The sequence below is a fragment of the Monodelphis domestica genome, chromosome 5 (assembly GCF_027887165.1).
Source record: "Monodelphis domestica isolate mMonDom1 chromosome 5, mMonDom1.pri, whole genome shotgun sequence".
NCBI lineage: Eukaryota > Metazoa > Chordata > Mammalia > Didelphimorphia > Didelphidae > Monodelphis > Monodelphis domestica.
Genome location: NC_077231.1, coordinates 228,349,652 through 228,360,199, shown reverse-complemented (window position 1 = coordinate 228,360,199; position 10,548 = coordinate 228,349,652). Strand labels below are relative to the sequence as shown.

The window sequence follows — 10,548 nt, the reverse complement described above, 5'->3', positions numbered from 1 at the left end:
GAGAGAGAGAGATCAATCCATTGAGCCACCTAGCAGCCTCCACCTCTGATGCTGTTAATATTTCCTGCATATCAGTGCAACAATGGCACTGGTCATCTATTATCTTTTGCTTTCACTATAGGACCAGTCCTTTTCTGGTCATATATATCCTTGATTATATTATTTTAAACATCTCTCCTGTATAAACCATCATTCATTGATAATGTGAGAACCATCAGTTCTCAATAATTAGATATTCAAGGAGTAGCTGTTATTTATTCCTATATTCTCTTTGTTTGGGGGCTTAACACACCCTTGGAGAATTTCTAGCAAATGAAGATATAACATTTCTGACACTCAGTTTCCTCATTTGTGAAAGGAAGGGATTATACTAGATCACTAGTTTTCCAGTTCTAATTCTATGGTTTCACGTTCATTTGAAAGAAATTTTTTAATGTGAACCTAGGAAGGAGATAAAATGCTCTTTGTTTACCAATCTAATAAGAACTATAGATAAAGCAAAGCAGATTTCATCTCCATATAAAAAGGACTTTTCTAATTAAAGTTGTTTGAAAGTCAAATGGGATGGTGAGTGATGTAATGAGCTCCCTGTCACTGAAAGTGTTCAAGCAAAAACAGAATGACCTTCTGTTATAAACATTATAGAGAGGATCACAAAGTGGAAGGAAAGGTAGCCTAAATGAACTCTAAGGTCAATAGAACACTGTTAGTATATCTAATCCAAGTCAATTGACAAACTTATTAATCATCTACTATGTGCCAGGCACTGCGGTATGTGCTGGCCCAAAGGGGACAGGATTATGCCTGTTGTAAAATCAAAGAGTTCCTACTTTAAGAAGGAGGGGATTTGGACCAGATTACCTGGAATATGGATCCCAATTCTTAGCTTCTATGATGTCATATGTTGAAAACTAGCCCCTTGTCAGAATGGAATGAAAGGACCTTGAAGAAAACCCTTACGAATGCCTGGTCGGATAAGGTCATTGTGTCTTACCTATGAAGTTGGGCCAATCTGTTAACCTGAGCTGGGTAGGCTAGGCTAAGGGGAGCCAAGCCTCCTGATGTAAATGAGCTTAATGCCCAGGCCAAGGAGCCAGGAACAGGAACCAGGAGTGGACCCTGTTTCAGGGAAGGGAACACTAGGGTGATCATATCAGAGTCAGACTGGTTTAGTTCAGGATGGACAGCCATTTTCCTTCAAGCAGTTGAAGGAAGGACAATTATGAAGGCAAATTAAAAAGATAGGCTATAGAATGGGCAAATGTTCAAGGTAAGAGTCAGCCAAAGAGACTCTGAGAGTTCTCTGGTGTGAATTGAACCAGGTATAACAGTATCAGAGTATATTAGGAGAGGATTTAGGATATTCCTGCTTCTCTTGCTAGTTCCTAGCATTGTATAGATACTAAGATACTAATTTACAGATGAGGCAACTGTGGCTCAGAGATCAAGTGCTTTACCCAAAATGCTACAGCCAGGAGCCATGGACTCCAACCCCACTCACTTGCTTTTCCGTCATAAGAAGAGAGAAGTAGGGCAAAGACTTTGAAACAATTTTGTAACTAGGGAACAGATAAAGCTGTTTCATTCTAATTGCAGTAGGGTTCCCTTCCTCCCCCTTTGTTTCTTTTAATAAGCGCCTTTAAAAATCATCACTGTTTATAAGTGGTCTGTGTGTGGTCTCCCAAGGAAACTGGAAAAGTCTGTAGGCATGGCAGATCTAGCTAGGAGAGAGCCCAGCTTCAGAAAAAGCCCCGAAGAGCCATGGCTATACAAACTCTTCCTATACTCCTCCTGAAGGTAGGAGGCCAGGCAATTTGGGTCAGGAAGCCAGAAGCAACCTTGGAAGTAGAAGGGGGAGAAGATACAGATGTTGGTGCAATTTATAATTGGGACACATGCCCAACCACCCTACAAGATGGCACAAATATTGTTTTCTTTATCTTTTTTGGAGGAGGAAATGAGCTGAGAGGTGAATGGCTTGCCTGGAAGGAAGCAAGTGGTTTGTAAATCTCAGAGCCCTCCATTCATAGAGAATTATTCTTCCTATGGAAGGTACCATAGAGACCATCTTGGCCCCCCTACTCGCTGAGTAAATATAAGAGTAGCTATTCCATAGAGCATGACACATGGCAACAGCAATGGTGGGGACCTGGGCTTATCCCCATGTGTGCCCTGTCCCACAGCCACCGTCAGATGAGTGAGGAAACAGAGACACAGAAAAGAGGAATGAATTACTTAATACGATTCCTTGCTAAGATTTCCACTACTGTGGAATACTTCTGCTACTGATGAGGTCAGCTCTATTCCCAGCTATCTGGGGGAGGCTCCTGGGATGAAAGGATCCACTAAGGAGCTTCAGAATCCCCACATCCTGCCACTGAGCCAGCAGAAACCTGGATCCTTTTGGTAGAAAAGTCATCACAGTCTCCAACCAGGCAGCCTGGAAGCCGTCTAACACCCAGGCACTCTCCTAGGCCCAGAAGGTGGAAGAGGCTGACTCAGCCCTGGCCAGAATCCCAGGGTAGCCTTTCCTTCCTCCAAATGTATTTCTAGAGGACTAATAGTGAAGGGTGGCTACAAAAGTGAGCCTGGGGGCTCCTGTGTGAGAACGGGGCTGCGTCTAGGTGTGTGCGGGTCTCTCTGAGCTCCTGGATGTGTGTCTGTCGGTGTGACTGTTGTTTCTTTGGTTGTCTGCAAACCAACATAGGTGAATTAGTGAGAGGGCAGCAAAATGGGTCTGGGCAAGAGCTCATGGTAGATCGCAGCGCCCCGCGCAGGCAAATAATATACGGTGAGGAAGGAGATGGGGGGCTCCCCAACACTATTCCCTGTTCCCTCCTCCGATCCCTAACTCGCCACAAGCTCCAAGCTCTTTTCAGACGCTCCCTGCGCCTCCCCCGCTCCGGGGCTGCAGCGGCGCAGGCGCCCCGGCTGGCCGAGCCTGAGCCCAAGCACCAAGCCGGGGAGAGGGGCCAGGGCCAGAGCGCGGGGCTGGGAGTCCCGGGGCCAGAACCGGAGCAGCTCCGGGAGCAGGTGAGCCACCTGGGCGGCCCGGCCCCTGCAGCCCCCTGCTTGGCATCCCCCACTCCCGACTGGCGTCTTCCCTCCCCTCCCCTCTCTGCTTGGCAACATCCCTCCCCTCCCCCCGACATTTCCCCACCTGGCATCTCCCCATCTCCCCCTTCCCTCCCGGACTGGCATCTCCTTCCCTTCTGGCATCACCCCCTCCCCTCATGCCTGTATCTATCCCTCCCCTCCTGAACTGGCATCTCCCTTCTGGCATTGCCCCTCCCCTCTTTCCCTGGCATCTTTCTCATCTCCCTCTCTTCTCCCAGACTGGTATCTCCCTCCTGGCACATACGTTCCCCTGGCATCCCTTCCTCCATTCTTCCACCCCGGTATCATTCTCCCGCAATTGGCATCCCTTTAGTTCTCCCTTCATGGCATCCTTCCTGTCCTGAACAGGGCATCCTCCTTCTTCTGCCTGGCACACCCCTCCCCCACTTGATATCTCCCTCTCCCATCCTCCTCCTCCCCCTCAGTCTTGAAAAGCCTCCTTTCCTACTGAAAATACGTCTCCCAGTTTATGTACTCTCCCAACATTCCCTTTCTCCTGGCATATTCTGTCCTTGACCCTTTAAGCCCTTACTCACCTTTCCCATTTTCCCATTCTCTTTACTCCCCACCTAATACAGCCCCTTCTCAGCCCCCTAGCTTCTTAACATCATCCATTCTCTCTCTCTGTCTCTCTGTCTCTCTGTCTCTCTCTCTCTCTCTCTCTCTCTCTCTCTCTCTCTCTCTCTCTCTCTCTCTCACTCTTTCCCTAAACCCTTCCTCCCTCTTTTTCCTCCCTCTTTCCTCTCTCTCTTTCTCTCTCCCCCTCCCTCCCTCTCTCTCCCTCCCTCCCTCTCCTTCCCTCTCTCTCCCTCCCTCTGCCTCCCTCTCCCCTCTCTCCTCTTTCACTCTTTCCCTCAATCCTCCCTCTCTTTCCTCTCTCTCTCTCTCTTTCCTCTCTCTCTCTCTCTCTCTCTCTCTCTCTCTCTCTCTCTCTCTCTCTCTCTCTCTCTCTCTCTCTCTCTCCTCCCCCCCCTCTCTCTCTCTCACACACACACACACACACACACACACACACACACACACACACCCCTCCTCTCCACAGGTACTCTTCCCCTGGTAACATAACAGCTTTCTGCTTACTTTTCCCTCCTGTCATGACTACTCCATGATCCATAATTCCCACATATACACACCTCTAGGATTGACTTCTAAGATTGACCCCCCCTCCATAAGGTTCCCTCCTTTCTTACACTCAGTCATGAAGATTAGCCTAGGACCCAAAGGACAGCCTGTTAGACTATTGAGAATTTCAGTTACAAAATAAATTCTTAGAATTTAGAAGCTAGAAGGTATCTTAGAAATCATCTAGTCCAACCCTTCATGTTAGAGATGAGAAACTGAAACCAAATTACTTATCCAATGTCACACAGGCATTAAGAGTTAAAATTTGAATGCAGGGCCTCTTTCCAATATACCATATTGTTTATTTTCCACCAGGCAAGGCTGACTCCTTCTTGAGAACCCATCTTTTTCTTGTCACCAGATATGAACATAAACTGGAGATGCAAGGTGGGGGAGGGAGGGTAAGGGTGAGATGTAGCATTTAACCTGCCCAGGTGTGACCAGGAAGATTTGTGAGATCTCTCTCAAAGGAGCTAAGCTGAGAACTATCACCAACTTTCACTGTGGTTTTATGGACAGAGTGCTTAACAGGGGACTCCATGACTGAGAAACTGGCTTCTTTCCCTGGGACAATCTGGGTTCTCCCCATTGAACCTTCCCCTCCTCTCCTCCTCTCCTCCTCTCCATCACCACTCACCCACCTGGCCAGATACAGGCTCAGATTTGCAGCTTCCCCCTGACCTGGCCCCATCAGCTTCCCCTGTACTGGCTCTGCCCCGCCCCCACTTTGCACTGCCTCTGTCTCCATCCTTCCTGCACTGGCCCTGCCTCTGCCTCTTGCTCCCTCCCCCGCTTCCCCCCTCCCCAAGTCCCTCCTGCACTGCCTCTGTTCCCATCCTCCCTGCATTGGCTCTTTCCCTCCTTTCCACTTCCTCTGCTCCCCCTTCACGCTGCCTCTGCCTTTGTCCACCCCTTGTACTGCCTCTGTCTCTACTTCTGCACCCCCTCCCGAGTGAGCCCTCACTGCCTTTGGCTCGGCCTCACTCCCCTCCCCGGAATTGGCTCCTTTTCTGCCCCAGGCTTTCCTGCACTGGCCTGGCCTCTCTCCCTTGCACTGCGTCTGACCATGCCCTTTCTGCACTACTCCTGGCTCTCCATCCTCCCTACATGAGACCCTCTTCTGCCTTCTGGTTCCTCTTGCCCTGCTCCTCCTCTCCCACTCTCCCACCCCAGACACTGCTCGCTCTCTCTCTCCCCTACCCTGTGTCCATGATACCCCTCTCCCTGCACTGCCTCTCTGTCTGTGCCTCTGCCTTGGGCTTCCCTGTACTAGCTCTGCTTCTGCCTCCATCCTTCTTACAGAGGCTCCATCTCCATCTCCCTTGCACGCTCTTGCCTCGGTCCTCGCCCTTAAGGACCCTCCTCTTACCCATTGTGTGGGCACAGCCTCCACAATACCTGGAGTACTTCCCTCCTGGGGTTTCAGTGATGCTTGTGAGGTAATAGTGTATGTAGGAAAGGCGCTTTGCAGATTTGAGTCTGAGTGCGTGCCTGCGTAGATTTGTCTGCGGTCACTTATTAACATGATCCTTTGCCTGTCTCTGACAATGGAGCTTCTCGTGACTCAAGCCCGGGAATCGGCCCCTGTGCCTCATTCCGCCCCTGTGCTTGCCCTGGCAATTTGGGAAACTTATACTTCCTAGATATTGGTCTAGCTTGTGATCTCTTATTCAGATGGCCACCCCTTGGGCACTTCCGGTCTGCCCCCTGCCTGGGACTCTGACACTGCCCACTGCATAACCAGGGGCCCTTACCTAAGCTGGGGCTAGCCCCACTCTCTGCTTTCTTTTTTTATTCCATCCTTAATCTCTCTAAGACCTGCTTCCTTCCCTCCCCCATATTCTAGTTCACACTTTCCCCTCTTCCCACCTCTCTTTCCTATTCCTTGCCCCCAACGCTGTTTCAGCCTAAGGGAAACAACTAGCAAGAGTACTGGATTTGGAGTCCAGGATGCCAGAACAGAAGGCCTGGATTCCAGTCCCAGTGCTCCCACTTACTTGTTAACAATGTCCATTTTGAACAAGTTATCTAATCTCTCTGAGCCTCTGTAAAGTTGGGACAAAAATACCTGGGCTGTCTGCCTCACAGGGTTGCTGTGCCAAGCCAATATAGGAAGTATATACATATCTGTACACAGGTATATGTAGTACATGTTGTGTATCTCCAGTCTATCTGTGAAGCACTGTGTAAATGTCAGCTGATGTTATCCCCTCAGATCTCTTCCTTCTTTTTTGTTGACAATCATCAGGGCACAGGCCAATGGTCTTATCAGTTTCTACCTCTTTTCCCTCCCATTCCTTCCTCCTGATCCTAGCTGTGTGGTGCTGAGCCTGGGGGAAGGAAGTCTTAGCCCTTCCCACCTTCCCATCCTATTCTTTCAGATTCTCCTCAGAATGGCCCCTGGTGCTGGAGGAGTGGAGCCCTCAGGAACAGGGCGCCAAGGGGGCACTGGATGACTCCCCCACCAAGGGACTCAGCCATCTATGACTCCAGGCCTTCAGCACCTGCCCACCGTGGTACAGGTAGGTCCCTCTGCCTGCCTGCCTTCCTGCACTGTCTATGGTCATGGCCCTCCGCCTCATCACGGTCTTGCTCTAACTGCTCTCTGGATTCAGGGTTACACACTGGCTTGCCTTCTTTTGCTGCTCACTGGACATGGACCATTTGCTATTCGAAGTGTGTGTTTGTTTCTCTGGAGCCTCCTCCCATCTCCTCTGTTCCTTTGAATGAGACGATGCCCTTCTGCTCTCCACAACTGACCTTTTTTGTGATTGGCATCACTCGTTCCCTTCTTCCCTCTTCCTCCCCTGAGCCAAGGAGAGAATGGAGTTTGGAGAACAGATTTTCTGTTGTGTTAATAACACTTAAATATTTGGGAATTCTGACACGTTTCCTTAATCCAATTTCTGTGTGCACAAACACTTTCTCCGTGCCTTTTCTGTCCCTTCTTTCCATATACATTCCCTCTGCTTTCCCATCCCAAGACACAAACACATTTCCCTGTATCAAGAGACATTCTCTCTGCATGCAGGTACACACACACAGGCAGCCTTCTCTCCACCTGCAGAGAAACCCGATGCATGCAGTCTCCCTGTACACCTACAGCCCTCCACATACCTACAGGATCTACAAGCAAACATAGCTGTGATCTTCCTGTCCATGTGCTCTCTCTTCACATATATGTACTCCCTATGTATGCATATCTTTTCTCTGAACCTAGAGATGGGGCACACATGCCTTCTAGACACAGAACACAGTGGCTATAGACGCCTAAACCGGCTTTCATCCCCAGGAGATACACACATACTCTTCATGCCTACAAACACCTTTGTGTGACTGCAAAAAGGGGGAGCCAGTTTTCCTGGGGGGGCGGGGTGGATTTAAAGAGGGAGGATGGAAGGAGGCAGTTCTGAAACTTCAGTATATCCAAGGGACCCTCCTGCAGTACTTTCTTCCTTAATAAGGTGAATTCTCCCATGGAAGCCTCTAAAGAGGCTGATATGGGAGCCAGAAATTCTATTTCAAGCCTGTAAGGACGGGATCCTCTTAGTTGTCTAGAGCACATTCTGGCCATTGGCTCATGTATTTCCATGCTCAAGAAAAGAAGTCGATATTTCCAGCTTCTTCCCCCATTGTATGGAAGGCAATACCAAGGTACAGAATGGTAAATGAAATTCCTTGTCCAGAGGCACACACACAGCAAAAGGGAGGCAGGGGATGTGCCCTACCTCTGATCCTCCTTCCTGCCATCCTATTAGAGCAAGATTGATTTTCCTCAGGTATCCTGGATGACTGGTATTTCTGCCAGACCAGATGTGCCATTTCCCTAATCCCTTTCTCAAAGTATTGACCAGATTTCATAGTTCATCCCTCAGGATCATTTTATCCATCAACAAGTATTTTTGAACCCTGCTATGTATATGGCACTGTCCTGGGAGATATCAAGAATACAAAAAAAAATTAGAATGTACCATTCCTGGCAGGGCTCAAAGAAGGTATTTCCATGCCCTAGGCAAAGTTTGAAAAAACTCAGCCCTTCCTCCCTTGCCAAGGCATTTGGAAATAGTCACCCTCTACCAGAGCTGTTAAGCTTTAATTTATTACAAGACAAATGCCCATGTGCACCAAAGAGTGGAATTTTCTGGCATTAAAATAGACACATTTCTAAAAAAACAAACTGTTAAAGACTGCCCCTCATTATGCCACCCCGTGTTGAGCCCTAGGCATTGGTCCACCTTGTCCACTGTGGGTTTTAGATCTGGTATTTTCCCTTCAGAAATTTGTGAACTAGATCTATCTGGAGGCATCAGAGGAGTACATTCGAAAGGGTAACTGACAGTCCTGGGCCAGGCATGAGACTTGGCAACTAATGATACAGAGCCGTGATTATTCCCTGAAACTCAAGGGAAGAAACACCAGCTCTTCTGTGGGCAGCCTTCCCCAAAGAGGTGGGATCTCTGCTGGCTTTTCTGGGGCCTCTGGCGGCATAAAAGTAGATGTGGGATGGGTAACCCCACTCCCTTGGCAACCTCTTCCTTCCTGTGGGGCAGGGGGGAAGGCGAGAAGGTCCTGGAGATTCCTGCCCCAAGCTGAGACACTTTGCCAGGTGAGTGGGCAGTCTGCAAATGCCTGCTGCCAGGCCTAGTGCAAGATTCTGGGGATTAGACCAGCAAGGGGTAGTGACCAGTCTGATCTGTCACCATGGATACACAATGAGATACAGGCGTGCCCAGCCCCTGCCACTTGCAGGAGCCCATGCCAGATTGCCCTAGAGGCATATCTTAGGGGGAAGGGCAAGGCCAGTCTTATCATGGGCACTCTGAATGGGATTCATGATTCAAGGGAACTGGGTAAAGCCCCTTCCCCATAGCATCTCTTTTTACTGGCCTCTATCTGAGAGCCCAAATTCTACCATGAAGGATTAATTCCTTTACATGAAAAATTTGCCTCTTCCTGGGCTTCTTTTTTTTTGGTATTTTTTTATTATTCTGGAAACCTCAGGGAAGGGGTAACATTTTGTTTAATCTGAATTAATTAATCAGTTGCTATCCTCTCAGAAGAGAGGCAGGGGCCCACTACCAGGCAGGCAGTATGCTAGCTATGGCACTGGTGCTTGAAGGGGGAGGGTAAGGGGAAATTATTGGAAAAAGAGGCAAATGCACTAAAAGAATTGCATGAGATCGCTGAAAGCAAATTTTAAGAGTGGAATGTTTTGGGGCCCAAGGAAAAATACCCTTTTTTGTTACTATTTTCCCAGGGGTAAAGAGGGAGCAGGAAAGATGGAAGTCCCTGCAACTATCTCTAGTGATGCCTTGGGTATTGGCCAGACCTTCTTGGAAGCAAAGGACCAACTTGGGGGGTAGGAGGGAGAAGCCTGGAGACTCTAATGGCAATCTGCTGTCCTCATTGAGTGCCTGGGTTACAATAGGCCATAAAAAAATATCCTCTAGTCATCTCGTGATTCTTGAGAGAACATAGGCCACTTTTAATTCAAGGAACATCGGAGCCAATGATCACGGCAGAAGGGGAGATGTGCTATATGATGTCTTGAGTGTTTTATTTTGGGGTTTCATTAGCATAAAATTGGCCTCCATTTAACACAAGTAGGTTATGGGACTGGGGTGGATTTTTTTTAAACATTGTTTTGGCAGAGAGAGAACATGCTCAGTCATTGGGATGCTGACAAGCCTCCCCTTTTTTCGCCCCCCTCGACAGCGTCTAGACTGCACTTTGGGTCGGTGAAGTGAACGATGGCACTTGGCATCTGGCACCCATCTCTCCACAGAGTGTGCGGGTGTGATTGTAAGTGAGTGCTCATTAGCCAGCGCTAAGTGGCAGAGTTAATGAATTTGGAGGTGTCACCAGAAGGAAGCTGAGCTCCAGCATCTCAGAGGTTGGGACAGGCAGGCAGCTGCCCTGAGTGGGTAATGATGATTGCCGGAATCCCAGGAAGAGCCCTGGACCCTTCAGCTCAAGGGTTTTTTTTTTCCCTGAGACTGGTTTCAGGAAACATTACTCATCCCTCCCTGATGTTACCTTCAGGATTTAGGGGGACCTCCTTGGCTTCCCTTAGTAACTCATCAGACATCTCTCAGCAACAGTCTTATCGACCTTGGTCTCCTAGGAAGCTGTTTAGAGTGTCAGCCTATATTACTTGGGGATTTCCTGAAAGTGTCCTGTTTGCTGTGAAAAATCAATCAACAAACAGTTATTAAGTACTTACAGTGTGCCAGGCATCTGTGGTAAGCACCTCAGGTAGGAGGAAAGGCAAAAATAATACCTACCCTCAAGGAGCTTACATTCTAGTGA

General features: G+C 48.6%; 1 protein-coding gene and 1 long non-coding RNA gene across 4 annotated transcripts in view; one reads left to right on the top strand and one right to left on the bottom strand.

Annotated features, from left to right (window-relative positions):
• Positions 1–4,378, bottom strand: part of LOC103105591 (uncharacterized) — a 16,203-nt gene extending 11,825 nt beyond the window's left edge. The window contains exon 1 of the long non-coding RNA XR_008912351.1: positions 4,308–4,378. This is a non-coding gene — a long non-coding RNA (uncharacterized LOC103105591). The remainder of the gene's footprint in view (positions 1–4,307) is intronic.
• SMARCD3 (SWI/SNF related, matrix associated, actin dependent regulator of chromatin, subfamily d, member 3) overlaps positions 1–10,548 on the top strand; it is a 55,110-nt gene that overhangs the window by 4,914 nt on the left and 39,648 nt on the right. For 2 of the 3 annotated variants that reach the window (XM_007504628.2, XM_056799926.1), the window contains exons 1-2: positions 2,895–3,033; positions 6,621–6,761. The exons of the other annotated variant lie outside the window; for it this stretch is intronic. In XM_007504628.2, coding sequence (XP_007504690.1) covers positions 6,723–6,761 — 39 coding nt within the window. In that variant the 5' untranslated portion in view covers positions 2,895–3,033; positions 6,621–6,722. Of the gene's footprint in view, positions 1–2,894; positions 3,034–6,620; positions 6,762–10,548 lie in introns of those variants that run through there. 3 annotated transcript variants of the gene reach the window in all.